General features: G+C 38.9%; 1 protein-coding gene across 1 annotated transcript in view; it reads right to left on the bottom strand.

Moving 5' to 3' along the window:
• Nucleotides 1-23293, bottom strand: part of eys (eyes shut homolog) — a 124738-nt gene extending 101445 nt beyond the window's left edge. The window contains exons 1-8 of the mRNA XM_026190933.1: nt 23074-23293; nt 11291-11409; nt 10567-11089; nt 9965-10081; nt 4400-4596; nt 3431-3558; nt 2668-2782; nt 943-1102 (exon numbers count right to left, since the gene is read on the bottom strand). Of these exons, the coding sequence (XP_026046718.1) occupies nt 943-1102; nt 2668-2782; nt 3431-3558; nt 4400-4596; nt 9965-10081; nt 10567-11089; nt 11291-11311 (1261 nt within the window). The 5' untranslated portion in view covers nt 11312-11409; nt 23074-23293. The remainder of the gene's footprint in view (nt 1-942; nt 1103-2667; nt 2783-3430; nt 3559-4399; nt 4597-9964; nt 10082-10566; nt 11090-11290; nt 11410-23073) is intronic.
• Nucleotides 23294-23556: the final 263 nt, after the last annotated feature.

The raw sequence follows: 23556 nt of genomic DNA, 5'->3' as shown, positions 1-23556 counted from the left end.
TATAACAGAACTACAATGCTAACCCTGCTATGTGCCAAGGCAGGGGGACGGTTTCGAGATTGCTTGATGGAAGCTGCGTGGATATTAGCATATGGCTGATTTATGGATTTATATTTTAAAAACGTTCCACAGAAAGATCAAGAACATATTCTCACGAGGTTTGTTTGTGTTTGGGGATCCATCTATGGATTTAAGGTTGGGTTAACATTGTGCGTCTACAAATATGTAACATGATCGACTGATGTCTGAACTCTTCATGAACACCTTGACCATGTTTGTATGTCTTTTTTTGCTAGCTATGCATAATGCATTGCTTCTATGACAAAGTGACAGTGGAGAGTAGATTTCCCTATCAAAGTGGTTTTATGTGACATAAAATTTTAATGCACACTTGCCAGTTAATGAGAAAAAACAAAGAAAACAGAAGAAAAAAAACATTTTCTGTCACTATAGACGACATTCAAGCATGATACCAGTTATGTACTTTTAATGGAATACATGAGCATCTCATAAGTTCTTTATGGATTTTATGCCTTTTGCTTTAAACCACCAACAAAAGTCAAAATGTATAATTTATGATTTGCTCTTAGCATGAAAGCTCCATGTCAAATGTCTTGCATGTGGACTGCGGATTGGCTATCTTAAAATAGTAAAATATTCAGAAAACGATAGCACTCTGTGGCTTTGTGTGTCTTGACTTTGGTTGGTGCTTATATAACAAGATGTCAAGAAATGTCAACACCATGTATCTGTCAGCCTCTGCCAGTTTTACATCAGATTTTCCCCAAACATTAAGGTTAAGGAATCAGTCATTCCTCATCCCATAACCGGCATTCCACAACTGTGTGTACAAATTAGGAGACAGAAGTCTGTTGCCAGGAGACAGATGGACAGACTCACTGAAAAGGAACAAAAAGAGATAATAAAACAAAGATATCTCACCTGTAAAGCCAAGGGGACATTTGCAGGAGTACTGAGGGGGAGATGTTGGCTGATTTGTTGCAATGCATGTTGCCCCATTCAAACAGCTGTTTGGCTTTATCTGACAGGCATCACCCACATATTGACAATATTGTCCAACCCAACCCCGGGCACAAACACACTGCAGGAATGCAGAAAATTATTCATAAGATCAGTAATATAGTAGAGTATACATCAATCTATAATAAAATGTATCATACAGAGCACACTGTATTAGAGAGAAATCATTGAATCGTGCACATTTTGAGCCTGGAGATGAATGAACAAATCACAGCTTCAAATAAATTTCAGTTCACCAAAAATTACTTCGAGAGATATTAAAGATGGTTTAATTGGCTTTGAGACGTTTTCAACCAAGATTTCTACCATCACCACGATATAATGGAGATTAATATAATTTTTGACAGTCAGAACTCAGTGAACAGCTTTAAATAAAAATTCATAGTACTTTTTTTTTTTTTTTTGCCTTTTCATTAACGCAAATTCAATTACGCAGTTGTGAAGACTAAAATCCTGGATGGACAATAAGAAAAATCTGATCCAAATAAGCTAAAACAGGGTTTCACTCTAAATGTGCACCTCAGATGTTTCTTTGTCACAAACACGAGGTGTTACAAAGAGAAAAAACACAAACACTACTCTCTATATCTAGCATTAAAATGATTTTTATGTTATCTCTAGTTGTGCATATGGAGCTTCTACACGACACACTAACCATTTTATTACTACCCACAGTAAATATTTATTCACATTCAAACCCTAAAAGTCACAAAAATATAAGAAAACATTAAAAGAAAAACTTGCACTTGCAGTTAGCAACAATTTTTGACTATCTCTGACCAAACGTGCACCAACATAAAGCATGTAAAAGTAGATCGTAGATAAAGAACCCTATCAGTGGTCTAATGGAACAAGACTGATGGAGAATAATTAGGAGCTATGGGGCATTACAGAGCACTCTCAGGTGTTGTAAAAAATGCAGACATTTGAGAAGACTGAGAAACTGGGAGGCAAATTAGACCCGGACCTGTCAGTCTGAACAAAGCTTCCACATATACACCAGGATTTAATGACTTAGAATTGGATTACTGCTTTCTGTAGTCATAGAACTACCACTGATGTTTCTGTAATTCTCTTTGTATTTCACTGTCATATAGACAACATTAGAAAACCCCCCAAACATTTAAACATGTCTAAACCAGGTCTTATCTCTGTATTTGTACTGCATGTACTTTATATTCAGGGACAACTGTAAGAACATCACGCAATAGTTGCCATTCTGAAGCATTCATCATTACAATCGATCCAGTGCATAACTGTTGCATCATTAAAGCAGATTTTATAGTCTAAAAATGAATACTTGCTAACAAAAAAGCCACACACCAAACAGATTCACAGGAAGGTCAACATGCTCAAATTTCTGAAAAGTGCAAAAGGTTACAATACACCATTTAGATCAATATTACTCTGGAAATGATCAAATGCAATAACGAAGAGTGGACCACTCCCATGTTTTTATCACAAAAAAGATTTTTAAAAATCTTACTACCGAAACAGAACATTTATTTTATGAATCCTAACAACACTTATGAATGAGTTCACGCTGCGTCGACTCTGTATGCGTCATGAGTCATATTTCGTGGGCTTTATTGCATTTCATTATGACTGAAACCTTGAATTACTTACCTGATATCCGCCAATTACACTCAAGCACAATCCCTCATTTAGGCAGCTGATATTGAGCAGACTGCAGTAGTCAATTATTTCTTCACAATTCTTCCCAGAAAACCCACTCAGACATCTGTTGAGAGGCGGTCAGTGTCATCAAAATCAATTCACCTTGAGCTTTAAGCACTAACAAGCAATGCTGTGTTGTTTCTTTATACGAGATTTCTGGGATTCTAATTCAGTTTTCCGCATGATCTGATTCTGATAAAGACAGGGGCGTGTCGCTAATCAGGTTAGCATTTTTTACCCATTTTCTGAAATGCTTAGCGATGTTAGCGTATCATACCAAATCAAGCTCTAATGTGAATCAAATTAACTATACTGTATAATATGCCAAATATACACTTCCCTATATTTGTATTATATTTGGTTCTTATTTAGTCAAATTTCTTGTGTGAGAGTTGTTATCTGATAAACAAATTAAACCAGTTTATCTGTTTTGTGGTCTGGTACAGTTTAATATCTGGATATCTTGAAAGATGGCAGAAATGAATGGCATGAAATGGAAACGTTTTCATAGGAAAAGCATTTAAGTCTCTGTTTCAACTCTCAACAATGACTTCCTGGAGCTTTTAAAACCGCTTTAAATCCTCCTCACATCAAAAGGTGGAAAAAAAAAATCACATTTTTATTCATTCTCAGAGGGAGACACATTCATAAGAAACGCGAATCATCTTCAAGAAGAGACTCTGATGTTCCTATTATTAGATCTCCCTCTTACCTGCAGATGTAATCATTTCCCCTGGACACACAGGTGGAATTGTTCAAACATGGTGATGGACTACACAGGCTGTTCTGCCTCTTGCACGCTGTGGCCGCACTACCATCTGCACAGACACATTCAGAGCCCTGCATGGGAGAAGCAATACAACCTAGATCACCTGCAAGCCTGGGATAGGACGCTTAAATTACACAAAAGGTACATTCGATTTCCAAGTGTAGGAACACGGAACATTATCAATAAAAGAGCAAATCACTGTAGTGATAAAAATGGGCCTTCATTGAGTCACAGTTATATTTGCTACAGACTTCTACACTTTCATTAAATATAATCTAAATAAATAATAGGTTTTACATTTGTTTTAATATGGTTTTTAGATATGAGAGGCTAACAAATGTTAATGTTCTTGTAATTCAAAGTTAAACAGATTATGCTTCTAGGAAAAAATATATATGTCAAGCAGCAGCAATAATGTGCATTATGTTGATAAATGTCCTCTTTACTCTTCTCTGCTTGGGTATCCTTAGGTGGGTCTCGAAAATGTGTAGTGCACTTGGCAAACTGTAATGAACAAAACAAAGGTCGTAGAGAAAGACAATTAGACCACTGCTGTATTTTCCCCAGAGTATCCTCTAGAGCATTAGAAACACTACCACCTCTGCAAAATGTACGAGTATACTAGCATTTCCCGTGAAAGGTGCAAATTGCAGCAGGCATCCAATTACAAAAAGGTTCTGATGAGAGCCATTTCAAACTGGCACTTAAATATGGACTGGGTCATTCAATCAAAATGTTAGAGAAAGCAGACACCCTTTCCCACAGCTCATCTTCACCGGGAAATATTAATTGCTCCCGGAGCTTTTAGAATGAAGGCATTTGATCTCGCTTCAAGACACTATTAATTTTCATGTGCCATTTCTTGTTTACGTCCCACTGAGGGAAAACAAATAAGGGAAATAAAGTCCTCACGCGATCCCCTGCAGTGCACATTTGTTCCTCCTGACATGGGTACGACTTGCAATCGAAGTTAACTCGAGATTCGCAGTAGAGGCCCGCAAATCGTTCCGGACAATGGCAAACAAATCCTGTGGGACTCTCTTCACATGTACCACCATTTCTACATGGATTTGGGTCACAGGAGGCTTTCCTCTTCTCACACGGTGGGCCTGCAAAACCAGCAAAATAGATTACTGCACTTTTATTTAGAAACTATACTGCGTCTACTGGTGTTCTTAGCATAGCATGAATTTAACTATTCTGTATACTCTTGAATCTCAAATATTAAACATGGAAATTAACAAGCATGGAATGACTTCAAAGAATTTTCACACCAGAAATGAAATGCAGACGTGATTTAGAATCCAAGAATGAAGGGGTGACTGACAGGTTTAATCATTTACACAGGGTAGTGGCATGTGTAGGGCCATTTCCCGGCACTATGCATGCATAACATTAAAAATGGTAAATAAATGGTAAATGGCCTGCATTTGTATAGCGCTTTACTTAGTCCCTAAGGACCCCAAAGCGCTTTACACTACATTCAGTCATCCACCAATTCACACACACATTCACACACTGTAAAAAGATGCTCCCACAAATAAACTTGATGCAAGACCGACTGTACACAGAGTCACCGCGTCTTGTTATTCTGTTGATTTACTATCCTAAATTGGTAGGATGATGTTCCCACCAAAGTCAAAACAATGAGTCAAAAGTAAAACTCTCAAGTTATTCAGATATGAAAAATCACAAACTAGCAGTATAATAACAGCTGTCACTTGAGTTGTTTAACTCTACTTGTAGTTTACAGCAGTCTTGTGTCTGTACAGAGTGAAATAATCATTTTATATCATATTCGCCTCAGGGAAACCAAACCTGCAGCGCCAAACACAAATTATTGGGAACTCTTCACCTAAAAATCAATTTTTTTCCCCTGAAAGCTATAAAGATGGAGTGGATTGCATTGCCTCCTCTTGTTTTTGTTTTTTTCCGTTTAGCCCGCATGATGGAGAACTGCCTCAGTCTCAGGGTAATATGCTTCCTGCTGTGTGTGTGTATTTAAATTTGTGCTTGTGCCATACAGCGCCGCTGCCATCCCATTAAATCAGGCCACACAGCACACACAGCATAAACAGGAAAAATAGTTGTTTGATAACACTGTAAAAAGCCTCACTAGTAATATAATTAAATGTGGGATAAACCCGAGCTAATTAAAAGCAGTCTGGTTTTTATGAGAATAAAAAATGTGAGGAAAATATCTGGTCTGTGATTATTCCTGACAGTTTCTCCATGTTTGTGTATGTGGGTTATGCCACATAGGTTTGTAATTTTATTATTATTGTTGTTTTATTTATTATTATTCATTTTTATTATTTTTATTTTCTTTGTTTATTGCAGTTTTTTCAACATTTTGTGATATGCCGATTATTGAAATAACACATATTGTGATTTATCACCTTTTTTCACCTGCAATTTATACCCTCAAAGTTAAACTATGACAATATCTGTGTTATTCAATAAGATAAGACTATGGAACTTATTATTACTTTTTCTTATGTTGTTGCTGCAAACCTGACATAAATGGTACCATTAGATGGAATGGGGTGATGTTCACAGTTAAATGTAATATTTTAAAAAAAAAATACAGCATTTACCTGTAATATACTGCTTAAAATTACATATCTGTTGCTGTCTATATAGGCAGAAGTTCACATTTAACAAAAAATCATATTTTACTATTACATTTGTGCTCAGCAACCTTCCTGTTTTATTGAATTATAACCAGAATACAACCAGCTGGCAGCCAAAGATTGATTCAGACTGATGGCAACATGTTAGGAATATGCCTACATTTATAAATTAGATGGCAATTATTTACAAAACTTCAGTCAGCGATTGCAGTCAGTCAAAGTCAGACTGTGACTGTTTGTAGACAGGTTCCTTCCTATCAGGCGTCCCAGTGTGTTGGATGATTTTTTTGTGTTCGTTTGTTTTTGGTTGCTGTGATTTAATCGAAGTTTGCTCAGCTAACGTTACCTCAGGATGGTGGCGCATGAGATGAACCCTGTAGTTCGCAGTATTTTCAGAGTATTTTAACTTATTTAATTAAATATCTATATTTAGTGCCCTTGTATCAATATAATATTGTCACACAAAATCTCACAGTAAACTGCTGTATCGATTTTTATTAACGCATGGTAAATGTCCTGGAACAGTTTTATACTACAGCTCAAATACTATTTTATTTTTATTCTCATATTTCACTGTTCTCATTTTATTTTTTATTTTTTAAAAAGTATACAAGTTTATTCATTAAATTCTGCTGTATTATTAAAAAAATTTATGCGCACAACACAGTGTTATTTTTTTTTTATTATTTATACATCATTTGATATACACCAAATTAAAGTTAACACAGATTTTTAACTGATAAACATGCATTTTACTAAGTAGTGAGCGCCACAGCTTTCAGCATATTGTAAGCATTTTCTTAGATAAAGTAACTTTGACCTAAGCTCTAGCCAGCAGTTTAATTTCACAACTGTGAACTTAACCAGGGACAAAGTAATGCTGCAGTGATATTGTGCACAAAGGATAAAATTAGACTGAAATCACTGCAAGGTCAAGGTGAATAAATTTTGATGTTATTCCCTTGTGAGGTTTTTTTTTTTTCCTTTCTCACATGACACCTACACATTTATCTTTCTAGGGACTTCTTTTTTTTGCATATTTTCTTTAATCCCCCTGCTGATACAAGTGCTCATGTCCCAGAGGCTCCTCCTAGCCTCCTCTGTGGGCATCAATCTTACTGTACCCAACTTCAGAGTTTGCTTTTTGCTTCAGCTCATTTTACATCAGAAATTGAGTTTTCAAAACTGGTCCACTCAAAGCTGCACCTCTACAAACTGCTTTCCTGTAGAATTTCCATCTCTCATATGTATTAATGAAGCATAATAATGATAATTCCCTCTGTAAAATGCTAACAATGTTAGTTAACACCGACGATGGTTTATATATTTATTACAGTCATTTACATTTGTGCTCTCATCTAAAACACCATTGTTTCTGCAGTGACTTTGAATTGCATCCATCTAATATGCATAAAACACCAGCATGTCAATGCCTAATTAAAACAGTTTAACAAGGCTAATGACTGCATATATACACCAAATTAAACTTACAAAACTTGGCTTTATTACCAACAAGATTTTAGAAACAATTAACACCATATTCCAAATGAAAATGGTCTTATAAAGATGGTAATACTTAACAACAAATGCCCTAGAGGTAGAGTAGAAGACAGTCAAATCAAAAGAAAATCTCATTTGAAACATCCCATGAGTTTGGCTCATTATTCTCTGCGCATAGACTTTGGCCTGTGAGGGCAGCCAGCACTGGAGCAGCCACTAACTTCCACTTGATTAATGAGCCAACTGCAGCAGGGAGGTAAAGGAAGCACGAGCTCTACAGAACTCCCAAGAAGCTGATGGGACACCAAGACACCATGACTGTGCGAAAGCACCCAGTGGAGTCTGCTTATTTGAGGGAGCAGCAGCAATTAAAGCCAATTACAAGAAGCTGCAAAAGCAGTCAGAGCATGTAAGTCCACAATTTGTTTCTGATGGAAATTATAGGAATTATCTATTTGACTTCAAACAAGGGCAGATGTTTTCTTTAATAGGGCCAACTATTTGGTTTTAACAAATGTAAGTAGCTGGTGATCATTATACTGTCATCACTGACAGCTTGGGTTAAAAGGCTTGCAAAATGCTTCTTTTACATGAAACAAAACAAAACAAGAGCAAAAAACAGCTAACACAAAAATCATTTGACTCTTTTTTTTCCCCACTAGTTTCACTCCTAATGCTGTAGTTAGAGAAAAAAGTTACATTTCAAAGAGCAATTCAGACTTGAATAAAAGGAAAATATGATAAAGTTCATGTGAACCAAATTTAACATACAGTCTAGTCCACCGGTGTTGCATTAAGGAACTAACATAAGTATAATGTCCTCTACCTGATCGAAAATATTCAGTATTCAATTCAGCAGGTATCTGGCATTCACTACCAACAAGGGGATGAAGGCAAAGTGATAATTTCCTCTTTCAAAGATTTTGAAAATTATCCTGTAATCTTGCTACAGTAATCTTTTTCTCTTTTAAATCTTCAGAGCCATTTCACAAAACATCCGAGAATACCTTTTTAAATGACTTTTTTTTTCTCCTTCTTTTGTATGGCCTTAATAATCTCTTGTTATAAAGAAAAAAGAATATGCCAAACAGTACTGGAAGTAACCTTGAAACAACATCTCTAAAATAATAAGCTGAAAGCATGGGCTGGACTCGAAAGGCGAAGCTGTGACACTTCAAGAATGCTGCCAGGACAAATTGTGCTCCAAACAAAACAATGAATCAATGTGAAAAGCCACTTGGAGATTTTACTCCAGAAAGTTCATTGCAGGCTTGATTTTTACAGCAGAGAGTGATATCGAGGGCAGCCCGAAGAGCATCTAGGTCTTGTAACCATTTGTGTGTGATAACGATTGACCCGACTATACACAAATACAGCGGATGAGACTAAATAATGAGCGAATCACTAATGTGCCATACATCTTCGCCACAGCAAAAGTCCCACTCAGCGCCTATACATGAGCGTCCAGCACTGTCTCTGAAGTGGATGGTCTTGGCTGGGAGTGAAAAATGTGTCACAATGCTCTTTGATTTGCTTTTGTAAGTGATTCTTAGAGACGGGGATCAGCTACTTTAACCCTAAGCCTAAATATAATATAACCATGCAATTTGTCTCTGTGAATATGAGCAGAGCAGAAGAAAAGTGATGGATTTCCACATAACTATATCCAGTTCTCAGATGTATATTAATGTGTATCAACTTTACATCACGTGTTGTTTCTGTTGTGACCGAAAAAAGTGATGCGTTCGTTTTATCCTGAACTTGGAAGCCTGATGTGTGCCACCTGTAAAATGCAATTATAAATACTATCATAAATGGGACTTATTCTTCAAATAACGAGCACTGAATAACATTCATTTTTATCTTTGCGCTCTCAGCAGAAACAATACACTATAAATTACATTTTACCTGATTGCCGTAAACCTTTATTTTATTAACTCCGGCATGCTCCGTTAGCTAGCAGTATAGCCCAGGCCCTTTAGAGCGGCACATCACTGGTTGTAATATGAGGTATTTGATTTGAAGTGGCCCCTTCATATATTATGATGACAAATATAACATCGAGTGGGATCAAGTTTATAGCCCACAAGGAAATGCTGATCTTTTTATGATTTATGATGATTTGAAGATAGCCCTCCTGTTTGAGGGAAATTACATGGTTCTGGGAGGTGAGGGAAAAACACTTTCCATTGTGCTTTGTATACAGAATTGCAGTAAACTGTGTGATTTGCTTGGTAGTGATTAAAACTGTGACATGCTGTTTAAAGAGCAGCTCTTCATTGTTACTGAGCCAGACAGTCCATCTACGTTATATAAACAGCCTTCTAAAATAAGAGATGCTTACCAGAGAAACGATTGTCACAGATGCATTTGAAGGATGCAGGTGATATTTGAAGGCATGTCCCATTTTCACAGATGCTGTCACAGTTTGCTTTCCCAATGATTTCAGAGCAGTTAACCCCTAAAACAAACAGCCCATTAGATGATTATTCACAGAGGACCAGGCACAGAAAAAAACAGTAGATGAGCAGAATCAAGTTTGCTTGCATGCACGGAGGTCTAATGCCTTTGATTTTAATTTTGTTAAAGAAAAAAAGTCATTACTGTAGATAATTCAGCAAGGAGCTTAAAAAAGGAAGTCATCTGGAATGCAAGCAATGTAAAAATTTATTCTGTTTGCATTACATGAGTGTGTCGGAGGGTTATGGTGAAAAACATTAACTTGATGTGTTCAATAAATCCATAATTGAGAAGCTGCTTTTACGTTCTTTCAGCACATGAGTACGTCTCTCAGAAACACTTCTTCTACAAACTTTGATTTTGTAGCAAATGCAACATGTTACAGCCACAAGTGATGTATAGGACTATTTTTAGATGCTCTGACCAAGCCCTTATTCAAACAATTACGAGAACTCATTAAATGGGATCAGTGACATTTGTGCTCACCTGTAAAATGTGGAGGACACAGACACTTATATGTTCTGTAGTGTGGATCTGTCGATCCATTGCTCAAACAGACTCCTTTGTTTTCACAGGGGTTATCCAAACAAGCATCAAACTTTTCACAAAACCTCCCGGAATACTTGTGGTGACATCGACAGTGGAATGCACTCTCTCCGACTCCTGTTTGACAGACACCGTTCCGCGAACAAAGTCGAAGCATCGGGGAGCTCCGACAAAGTTGGGTTTTAACTGTGACGTTCAGCCTCAAACCTAGCGTGCACAGCTGCGTGTCTCCTTCGTGCAGCGCAATAAAATAACGGTGACCCGGCATGAGCCACCTGGCATCGACTTGCTCTCTTTCATTTATGTTGTGAGGGAAGAGAAACTGATCTTCTCTCTGTCCTGTTGCAGAACAGCTTTCAAAGTTCTCTTTTGACACATTTAGGAGTTTGATGCCATATGACTTGAGTGTTTCATCAGCAGACATCAGCAGTTTGTCTCCATGTTGTAGCTGAAGTGGGCATATCTGTGGGAAGTTGAAAGGCTGCTCACTTGACTCGTCTCCCTGCTGGGAATCCCAACACTCAGAAACACTCCTGCAGATGTTCCCTATTAGAGTCCAATTCATTTGGATGGTGTTTTTTTTAAGGTGCCATTCGGTTGAAGGTTGCCTGTTGCAAAGGATTTGGCAGTGGATCATATGAATGGCCACAAAAATGAGACTCACGTGAAACAATGACGATCTCATGTCTCCTCTTTCTCTGTATTTAATCCAAATCAGTTTGGGACTTTAAAGAACGACTTTATGTGATGCTTTACTCCAAAGTCCACCAGAGTAGCAATCGCCTGAAGAAAACAAAGAGATTTTTTAAAATATGTTTTACGGCTACACACTGTTGCTGCTTAAAACTTTACCCAGAGCACTAGAAGTGACTGAGCCCATGCTGTTATTATGAAGATTTCATTTTACAATAACACCACAGACCTATGGTTTCTGCGAGGGTAGCAGGAACTGTTATAATCATATGCAGTGCTGCTGACCACCAAGTGTGTCACAGCAGCCTCAGCCTCCCGGAGGTTTCTACAGAGAGTGACAATGTCAGATAAAATATTCTCTCTCCCCTGCTGGTGCCTGATACCTCCGTGTCAGGCAGCGAGATGAGTTAAAGCAGACAGCATTGTCTTCCTCCCTCAGGCCTTTTTCATACGTGTGCGCCAGATAAAACAACAAAGTAGAGAAGCCTCGCTGCAAGAAAAACTCTGCTTCTTGATCAGCTCACAAGGGCTGATATGAATAACTGCATGGCGATAAGTAATAAAACGCTGAATATGGAACACCAATATCAATAGAAGAGGGAGTGATAAAATGAATGAGATTGCAAGTATTGTCTTGGGGGTTCTGTGGGGACCCAGAAGACTTCATTTACACGAGATGAGGATGACTATTGTGTTTCACCGAACAAATTGGAAACCTGTCAGCTGATTTGTGAGAAAAAAATATTGAATTAAAATTTTAATAAAAGAAGACAAAATGTGGGATAGGTTTAGTGATTGCAGAATAATAATTACCAGCACCTGTGCAATGGCCATTTACATGTAGTTATTCGTTTTTTAATTAACTTTTATTTAAAGTTCAGTATTTTTACATTGACAATGAATCAAAGGAGATTAGATATGAAAGGATTCATTCATAGCAACAGAGCATCCCTTTATTTTTTCAGCATTTTGATGTTTTCTATCTGGTGCGAGCGGTGCTGGTGAAGAGCCAGTCCTGCTTCAGTGCCTTTGGAGAATAAGCCTACACTTCAAAAAGTATGAAACCCGTACATTAGAGTTCTATAGCAGAAGTTGTGGTCATTGTGTGTGGGGAGAAAATGTGACAGATGTGATCCTTCTCCATAGTTACAGTAGTTCCAATTTTGGGTCCGGCAATTTCGTGGTGGCAAAAAAAGTGGCCAGACAGACAGGACACTGATGCGTTGTAAAAAGATGTCATTTTGGCAGTCTGTTGGTTTTAGTGTAAAAGCACCAAAAAACACATGATTGAGATTCTTGCCAGAATATTGTAACTATACTGTAAAACAAAGCACCTCACAAACGTCTCATAATTATAAAACAGGAGAAAAGAAATCAATGAATGTCATTATGAGATAATAGAAAAAGCTCTTAAAAAACTCAATATATATTCAAAGAAATTTAATTTGTACATTAAACCTTTTTTTTTTTTTTGAAAAAGAAAGACTTTGAGCAGATCTGTTTACATAATATGCCAGGAATCTTGAGCTGCTACTGGAACTAATGATTCAAGTTCTTCTAAAAGCAAGTTTTAGGTATTTACTTGGAAGTTATTATAATACACAAAGGAATCCTGGTTCGAGACTGGATGGAGACACAAATCCCTAAAAGGGTTGGGTCAGGAAGTGAATAAGCAAGTTGCCAAAAGTTTTCATCTAAATTACCTTTAAATGGCCACTGGGACATAAAAAAACAACAACGGACATATAGACTCATCAGTCAATCTGATTTAAAAATTGCTTTAAAAAGGGTAATTTTAAAAAAGCTTTTTCCCCCCGGAATCAATGGCAGCCAACCAACAGGTACAGAAGCAGGACCTCCTGTAAATTGAAAACAAGCAGAAATAAAGCACGTGTTCTACCATGGAAAATGTCTTGAGAACCCAGATTGGTGCCACTGCAATAAAATCAAAACAATTGCCATTGCAAAATATTCTTTTCTTTTGACATTTTTCCATTGTTACATTTATTAATATAACCACAGTAGGAACAAAACTCTAATCCACAATTACGTTTAATCCTTGATTAGATGAAACTGTGGATTTGGAGAATCGTCAAGCCTGCTGCTCTTGGCTTACAGGTTGTAAAAGTACAGTGGGGCAAAAAAGTATTTAGTCAGCCACCGATTGTGCAAGTTCCCCCACTTAAAATGATGACAGAGGTCAGTAATTTGCACCAGAGGTACACTTCAACTGTGAGAGACAGAATGTGAAAAAAAAATCCATGAATTCACATGGTAGGATTTGTAAAGAATTTATTCGTAAATTAGGGTGGAAAATAAGTATTTGGTCACCTCAAACAAGGAAAATCTCTGGCTCCCACAGACCTGTAACGTCTTCTGTAAGAAGCTTTTCTGTCCCCCACTCGTTACCTGTATGAATGGCACCTGTTTGAACTCATCATCTGTATAAAAGACACCTGTCTACAGCCTCAAACAGTCAGACTCCAAACTCCGCCATGGCCAAGACCAAAGAGCTTTTGAAGGACACCAGGAAAAGTATTGTAGACCTGCACCAGACTGGGAAGAGTGAATCTACAATAGGCAAGCAGCTTGGTGTGAAAAAATCAACTGTGGGAGCAATCATCAGAAAATGGAAGACATACAAGACCACTGATAATCTCCCTCGATCTGGGGCTCCACGCAAGATCTCATCCCGTGGGGTCAAAATGATCATGAGAACGGTGAGCAGAGATCCCAGAACCACACGGGGGCACCTGGTGAATGACCTGCAGAGAGCTGGGACCAAAGTAACAAAGGTCACCATCAGTAACACACTACAACGGCAGGGAATCAAATCCCGCAGTGCCAGACGTGTTCCGCTGCTGAAGCCAGTGCATGTCCAGGCCCGTCTGAAGTTTGCCAGAGAGCACATGGATGATACAGCAGAGGATTGGGAGAATGTCATGTGGTCAGATGAAACCAAAGTAGAACTTTTTGGTATAAACTCAACTCGTCGTGTTTGGAGGAAGAAGAATACTGAGTTGCATCCCAAGAACACCATACCTACTGTGAAGCATGGGGGTGGAAACATCATGCTATGGGGCTGTTTTTCTGCCAAGGGGACAGGACGACTGATCCGTGTTAAGGACAGAATGAATGGGGCCATGTATCGTGAGATTTTAAGCCAAAACCTCCTTCCATCAGTGAGAACTTTGAAGATGAAACGAGGCTGGGTCTTCCAACATGACAATGATCCAAAACACACCGCCCGGGCAACAAAGGAGTGGCTTCGTAAGAAGCATTTGAAAGTCCTGGAGTGGCCTAGCCAGTCTCCAGACCTCAACCCCATAGAAAATCTGTGGCGGGAGTTGAAAGTCCGTGTTGCTCGGCGACAGCCCCAAAACATCACTGCTCTCGAGAAGATCTGCATGGAGGAATGAGCCAAAATACCAGCTACTGTGTGTGCAAACCTGGTAAAGACCTATAGTAAACGTTTGACCTCTGTTATTGCCAACAAAGGTTATGTTACAAAGTATTGAGTTGTATTTTTGTTATTGACCAAATACTTATTTTCCACCCTGATTTACGAATAAATTCTTTACAAATCCTACCATGTGGATTCATGGATTTTTTTTTTCACATTCTGTCTCTCACAGTTGAAGTGTACCTCTGGTGCAAATTACTGACCTCTGTCATCATTTTAAGTGGGGGAACTTGCACAATCGGTGGCTGACTAAATACTTTTTTGCCCCACTGTATGTTAAGCATCCCTGTCGCATGCCTACAATGTTTCAAAAGACATGTGAAGATATGGAATTTCTTATATTGGTTTTAAAAAAGTGGCTAACAAACAACTTTAATGGGTTACAGACTAAAAAACATCAAACAAATTTTAAAAAAAAATGAAAACATGGTAACAAAATTGTCAATAAAATTGGAAATCAGAGTTTTACATAGATAGTACAGAGTAAACCCTAAACTCTTTACAATTTGATTCCATGGAGTCAAACTTTCTTTCATTTTTAAAGTGGTCTGGAGAAACAGCTTTCCAGGCTTCTTAATGATCCTTTAAAGGTTTTCTTTGGACATTGGCTGCTTCATTCATTACAGTCCTGTGCTGTGATGAATCTAAATTTTTTTTAAAATTGGTTCAAATCAAAATCAATATATACTGGAGAGGTACAAGAGTGAGTGCCACCTGTAAAACACATTGGTTCTGTCGTGGTTTGGTTTGGCTACATGTCCACCAGTGGTGTTTGGGATGGAATTATGAATACCGAAAAGAACCATCAGATTTCAATATCCACCATAAAGCATATTTAAAGCCTCTGATTAGCAGCAGCTTTGTTTTTCAGCATGGCAATGCTCTCAAACACACTGCCAGTGCAGAACAAAAGGCAGCCGACATCCAAAGAGCTCTGAGTTTCCTTTAAAAACTATTCCTGAAGACTACCTGTACTTAAAGAAATTACAAAAAAGCCTAAGAGAGTTAATAAAATTGGTCGAAATACTGACTTTCAAATTCCTTAGAATTGTACAAACTCTTTTTTTGCCTTATATAAAGAGTACTGTAAATTATCCACAACAACCCTGAAACTACCAAAAACAGCACAACACCAGAATCTAATACTGTGTCACTGTAAGGTGTTTTTGTCTATTAGTAGTAGCACAGTAGTGGCAGCTATGTTTACTGCTATCAGTCGCCTGTAACCAGTAATGTGATTTAGGCAAGAGGTCAGGATGTACTGTATACTCTGAATCGAAATTGGACTTTCACAGTATCAGCTACAATTCAATAATGCACTGCATAATGCTGTATGCTGCAGTACACTTGTTTATATCTCAACTACCACATAATAACAAGACCCAGGTCACCCCAACAGCCTCACCATGAATTGTCCCAAAGTTGGAGTGAAATGAAGACCACCTTATACCACCATGCATGTGGCAGTAAATTGACAACATCAACAAGCAGAATGAGTAAAAAGATAACAGAAGGCACACTAAGGCCAGGAAAGACTATCTATTTGCCACATTTCCACTGGAATTCAGAAAGAATACATTAACACTGGCAGTCCCAGGCTTCTACCTTTCTACCTTTAAAACCCGCCACCAGCCAAATGGCTGGTAGGCTTTTAGCTAAGCTTTAGCTTCAGGCAAGTGGAAGCTAAATTGGCTAGTCATTCATATGTAAATTGGGTTGTTACCGGGGAATTCTGGAGGGGGGGGAGTGGGGGTGTGTGGATGGGGGGGTGGGGGAGCTGCTAAAAGCGGTGAGCTTCCTTTTGTTTCATCTTGATGCATTCTTAATCATCCAGGGAAACAAATCTCCAAAAGTCACCAACTTGGAGTGTTTCAGTTTGCCATCTTAGGGAGAAATCAACACACATGGGTGTATGTCCTTTGTTGCTGAGATTTATTGATAAAAACAGTACAAAAAATCAACCATTTGTACACATTTTTACAAATAATTATAAAAAGTGAGTGAGTACATTTCAACATTTTCAGCAATCACTCACAATCCTGGCACTGCCATGGTATCTGTAGTCTGCATTTACCACATGTGTATCTGTTGCAGTGAACACATCGCACAGTGGCATGATTGTTCTTGCAATTGTGTTTGACCTGACACATGGCTCTTTTTCCAGGGCTCGGTGTGGAGGGTTGTGTCAAAGGCAACTGTTCTTTTCTTGCCTTCTTCGCAGCTACATGAGAGTGAGCTAACTCCCTTGCAAGCTCCACCAGGAAGTCCACCCGTCTTTCCTTCGTCCCGGAGCATGCTTGATACAGCACATGTGCATTCAGTGCTGCCATGTCAATCATGTTATAAAACACGGCAACTGGCCAGCGCCGTGTTCCTCTGCGGACAGTGTACTCCCGAACCATCTGGTCCATCTGGACCATCTGGGTTTTGTGCCTCGCCCCGCGCTGAAACACAAAAACGTGCTCCCCAGGATGGAAGCTGGCTCCAGCAGGTTTGTGAGGACCTCAGAGCTCAGCTTCAGGGCCTGCAGGGGGATGTCTGATCACAGCTACAGCTGCAGTTATTATATGATATAGCTGTTTACAACTAACATTTAAACTCTCCATTCCTTCAACCTCTGCTGCCACGCTGACGGCGTATGCGGCCAAACGGAAGAAGACAGTCTATATTCTTAGCAGCATGCACGGCGTGGTTCAGACTGATAACACTACCAAAAGGAAGCCAAACACTGTCACCCTTTACAACAAAACAAAGTGTGGCGTGGATGTGATGGACCAGATGGTTCGGGAGTACACTGTCCGCAGAGGAACACGGCGCTGGCCAGTTGCCGTGTTTTATAACATGATTGACATGGCAGCACTGAATGCACATGTGCTGTATCAAGCATGCTCCGGGACGAAGGAAAGACGGGTGGACTTCCTGGTGGAGCTTGCAAGGGAGTTAGCTCACTCTCATGTAGCTGCGAAGAAGGCAAGAAAAGAACAGTTGCCTTTGACACAACCCTCCACACCGAGCCCTGGAAAAAGAGCCATGTGTCAGGTCAAACACAATTGCAAGAACAATCATGCCACTGTGCGATGTGTTCACTGCAACAGATACACATGTGGTAAATGCAGACTACAGATACCATGGCAGTGCCAGGATTGTGAGTGATTGCTGAAAATGTTGAAATGTACTCACTCACTTTTTATAATTATTTGTAAAAATGTGTACAAATGGTTGATTTTTTGTACTGTTTTTATCAATAAATCTCAGCAACAAAGGACATACACCCATGTGTGTTGATTTCTCCCTAAGATGGCAAACTGAAACACTCCAAGTTGGTGACTTTTGGAGATTTGTTTCCCTGGATGATTAAGAATGCATCAAGATGAAACAAAAGGAAGCTCACCGCTTTTAGCAGCTCCCCCACCACCTCATCCACACACCCCCACTCCCCTCCCTCCAGAATTCCCAGGTAACAACCCAATTTACATATGAATGACTAGCCAATTTAGCTTCCACTTGCCTGAAGCTAAAGCTTAGCTAAAAGCCTACCAGCCATTTGGCTGCTCTCCGGGTTTTAAAGGTAGAAAAGCCAAATGGCTGGGCTCTGGGCCTTCCTAGTGTTAAGCAAGTAAACCGAACGGTTGTAATCAGCACATTTGTTTCAATACCAAATTACTATCATAACTCATAATACATTGAGAAGCTGTTTAAACCATAGGTCTCTGCGCAGTTAACTTCATTTAAACTCTAAATGACATTTATCCATCTTGATCTTGACCAAATCTGATTCGAAATCCATCTAAAATTGCATTCGATACTCATTCATACTTCCACGCCAATCTATAGTGTTTGGCGTCCACTTAAATAAACAGACCAGAAGGTTCTCTTCGGATATTAAGAGGCCTTAAAGGTATTGATCAATTAGGATTAAACTGTGGGCCACACAGTGAAATGGTTCAGCTAATAAGGGCCATGGGGTCAGAAGCAAGGTAATGCTTGTGGGGGTCAACTAATTGTCTCAAACAGCCTCCTGCTATTATTGCACCTCAATTCACTCCACAATTTAGGATGCCAATCACGCAGGTGTGTAGAGGGCAATGGATCAAGGGAGCTGTGTAAATCCTCGCTTGACTGATGACTGAGAGAGACATGAGGAGGACACAACGAATTATCGCATCATACTGGTAGGTTACATGTCAATTGCTGTCTCTCACAGGTTACAATAGCTGATACGGAGATTGAAAGAAAATTACTCGACAAAATATTTTCATAATCAGCTCCCTTTGTTCTTAAATAAATGGTTTAGGCAACTTAAATGTGAAGATTACCAAATGAAGGACATTTTCCCCAATTAATGTCACTTTCTTGACCAAATGACTCAAGAAAGAGATCAGGAGCTTACTCGGTAATAAATAGTCAACACAGCGCTGTAGGTTAGATGAAGATAGGTTAGATGAACTGGATCAAAGAGGACATTTGACATAACAAAGCTTAGTTTGATCAGAAACTAGGCCACATCTGAAAACATTTGCTAACTTGCCAACTAATGAGAAAGATTACATTTTCTTGTTTTCTTCACAAGTAGCAAAGTTTGGCTCATTAAGCTGTCAGCACGATGCACAGACAGTGATGAAGATGGTGGTTAGTGACTGAGGCACAATTGCTAGTTACAGTACAATGGCACTTCTGCAAGAACGAGGACGCACAGGTGTAAGTTGAGGCAAACATTGTTGAGATAAATAGTGTAAGCGTCCTTGTATATGGTAATTTCTCATTATCATTTCCTCAGAACTTTTCACAGCCTGGCAGCTGCAGTGAGTGAATGCTGATGGTGTTTGCTATTGTGCTGTATTGAGTGTATTTTTTGCTTTTTTCCCCCTCGCTGCATAGGGACTGGAGATGACTTATCGGAAGTTTATATTTGTACGGCATATTAAATTAAATTGAATTAAATTAGAATTCAAGTTGTAAGCCTCCTACATTGATTAAATATGCTGCTGTTCTGTCATAACATGTCCCTCAGGATCATCGTAACAAAGAAAGGGTCTTTTGCAACTCTCTGTGCCACAGTGAATCTGCTGAAATGATTAAATCAGAAGGCGAAAGAAAATCATCTCTCAATTTATCGCCACACATGAGGTATGCGATGAGATGAACTTCATGACCGGCATTACAGACTCGTAGGCTTTTATCAACTTGACAATATTTGGTAGAGCATCATTTGTCATCAGCATACCAATTCATTCTAAAAGCTTCCCGAGTGAACAACACAAAACAAAACAAAAAAAACAACAGAAAAAATCTGGAACAGATATTTTACCTGAGAAAGTCTGACTGTGAAGTAAACACAGACTTTAAAGCAGCTGGCACAGAACTCATTTCTCTGTCCACTCACTGTTAAATTCACTTTTGTCAACACTGTGGTGATGGATTTGGTAGATGTTGTCCCATTTCAGAGTAGGTTAGAGCAGAAAAAGGTCAACTGCCACCATCATTAAGTGGGTTCGAACACAGACCGGCTCGTGAACATATTTACAAAGCCAAAACACTTCAGCTACATTTAATAATAATAAGAAGAAGAAAAGGAGCTTTGGTTATTATTTATAACCTTCAAACTGATACAAATCAGCTTTATTACTATATCAGCAGCGGGATGTCTCTGAAACAGCAGTGAACCACCAGCAGGCTACTGGCCACAGCCGCTGCTGGACTGATCGTTTGTGCTCCCTGGGTAGATGTGTGGATCGCCACTAATCACCTATAACAATGATGAGCATCCAGGCCTAAAGCCCCCTGAAAATTAGCCCGTACATCAATTTTCTTACTCTAAATGAAGTGATTGATGCCAAAGGCAAAACCAATTTTCACTCAAATTTCAGGTCTGTTTCCTGAATCATGTAAAGTAATACTGAGAAGACAAGTCATACAGTTCTGGCCTTTATCTTATAGAAGTGCATAGGAAATTAAACTTCACAGACACCTAGTTTTTTTGTTCTTTCTTTACTCTCTAAAACCTTAAACAACATTTGAAAGAAGCAAAACTGCAGAATGTTTTCAAGTCTGTAATATCTCAAACCATGGGTTAAATTAGGCCAAAGCCAGCAGCACAACAGCTTTGCCAGCTTGAAATGAATTGCTCTTTTTTTGTTTGTTTTAGGCACTACCTTTATCAGTCACCAGCCCCCCTGTATAGTCTACAGTGTTTCCTGTTTATTTGGGGCTCTGGAGGAGAACCTCAATAAGTTAAGGCTGTGAGTTTTTGTTTGTTTGTAACACTTGTGCAGTGCTTTGGGGATTTGCAGTATATACACTTTCTGCCACGCAGAGCCCTAAGAGCTCTGCATGAAGGAAATACTGCAGGCACGTCTGTGAGGCAGCTTGGTTATCATGATCCAGAATATGTGGCACACCTGCAGACCAGAAAATTGCTTTGGAGAGTTTCGTTTATTTAGTTATTTTTATCCATAGTTTTTCTTGTTTGTTCTGAGTCACCTATATAGAGCTTGTGGCATGCTAATGTTAGGTGTGGATGCTGGAGGTCAAGCAAAAATCTCTTCTCCATCTCCACCAACTCTTCTCTTAAAAACTTCACACGAGTGTACAGTATACCTAAGACAGTGTATTTTCCCCTAAACAACATATTTGTGTTTTAAATCTTATACAACGAATAGTTTCATGTTTATCAGTTTTTTAATCACCAGAAAAACATGTTTTGGTTTCATTTGACCTAAATAGGCAAGTTGTTGTGCAAGTTGTCCATGCCATGAGCACACCAAACCATACAGAGCTAATAAACTCATCTTTAACCTAGAGAAAGTATCATTCATAACTTACAAAAAAGGGTTTTTTATTTTATTTCCACTTCACCTCAATACTTCTTAAATGAACTTGGGACCCAGAAAAGCCAATTGCCTTCTGAATCTTGCTCATATGCAGTTCAACTGGTTTTAACTCGTTATAGCTGATATCTGTGCGGCTATATACTGTTAACTGCCAGTATAGTTTTTATTAGCACTGCTGAGCCAGCCAGGGATTTCCACTAGAGTCACTTAAGGTTTTAATGTGATTCTCCTGTTCGGTATTGGTTTTGACACTGTGCCCTGTGCACACAGATTCCATGAAACTTTTAATATAATCCCATGTAGATGATGAAATCCCCAAATTCTTTGCAATTTTAAAATAGAAAAGAAACTCTTACGTTGTTGAAATATTTGCTTGTGAAATTTTTCTTTAGTGCGAGGGGGAAAAACACAAAAAAAACTGAGTTCTTACATTGAATATATTGTTTATTTTTTAATTAAATGTGGGTTTACTATTTGTGGGTTTACAGCGAAGCATCTGCCTTCATCTCACTCTATCCCTAGCATCCTGCTCTGTCACAACAACCCTCTCCATGTCCTCCTTCGCTACCTTCATCAAATTCCTCTGTGGTCTTCCTCTTTTCCTGCTGCCTAACAGCTACATATTCCACATCCCTTGTCCAGTAAATCCACTATCCCAGACTATCTCAGCCTTGTCCCTCTTTTTCTCCAAAGTGCTCGACCTCAGCTGTCCCTCTGATACTCTCATTTCTAATCCTGTCCACTCTGGTAATTCCCAGCTTATTGCATTTATTGATCATTTGTTTATTCCTGTTACATCTATTTAAAAATCTTTTTTTTAACTTTTTGATTTAGATCCCATTTGCACGTGGATCCAAAATGTACCATAACCGGTGATTTGTGGACAATTTTCATAACTACGTGACTCACTTGAACTAAAATAAAAATGTGTGCTGCTAAAGTTAGCCAGCTTTAACAAGTGGCGCATGTCTTACTATTTTCCCCCCATGGTGATGTCACATTTTGATTACTGAACACCTCAGGGTGTGCTGGATGACATTATACAAAAAACCTTTTTGGTTCAACACCGGTCATAAGTAATTTCTCCTAATTTAAAGACATTGATTTTTTTTTTTTTTACACTAACAACAACAACAACAATAATAATAATAACTGTGCACACTACTACAACCTATATCTGTCTTAAGAGTTTGAGAAGTTTTAAAAAGTTATTATAATGCAAAGATGAAAGAGGCTACGTCAACAAGATTGAACTACAGCTTAGCATTAAATGTAGCTAACGCGTCCCTCTGCCCCCATCCTGCAAATGCTAGGCCCAGGATTTACTATGGACGGCTAATCTTACTAGTAGGGAGTACACATGGACCATCTGCTGCATGCAGAAACGGTGCAGCAGACACCACTCTGCTGACTTGCAATTAACGCCGTTTCATCGTCTGTGCCGGTGGGATATATGCTCACCATTAAGTTGCAAAGGTGTTCCGCCCTGGGACGGTGACTTGTACCATCATTCTGGAGAATTTGCTAGTCAGAGGTGAGATGTGTATCTCCGTGGGGAATAAGACAGCTGAGCCGTCTAAGCGACACCGGGGGAAACACGTTGCTAAGGAAATGTGATCAGAAGCTGAGGGCTGAAGGCGTGCCTGTCTGCTGAGGAGATGGCCCTCTGTGGCAGGTCAGGGCGGGGATACGGGGCTGCTTGATTGATTATTTAATTAGGCTTAACAAAATATTCATTAGCGAGGCGAGTCATTATCTTGTGTAAACAATTGAACCTCTCCTACAAAATGAAAATGGTTTTTATATAGCCTATTACCTGAGAGGTGAAAAAAAAAAATTGACTGCGGTCTCTCAAAGCCTAGCTATAATTGATCCTCTGCAGGTCTGGATTAGGAACGCGTTTAATAAGAACTAAAACTCCAAAACTGTTGTTTCGTGCATCTG

The sequence above is a fragment of the Astatotilapia calliptera genome, chromosome 13 (assembly GCF_900246225.1).
Source record: "Astatotilapia calliptera chromosome 13, fAstCal1.2, whole genome shotgun sequence".
Lineage (NCBI taxonomy): Eukaryota > Metazoa > Chordata > Actinopteri > Cichliformes > Cichlidae > Astatotilapia > Astatotilapia calliptera.
This window is presented reverse-complemented; position numbering and strand designations above follow the sequence as displayed.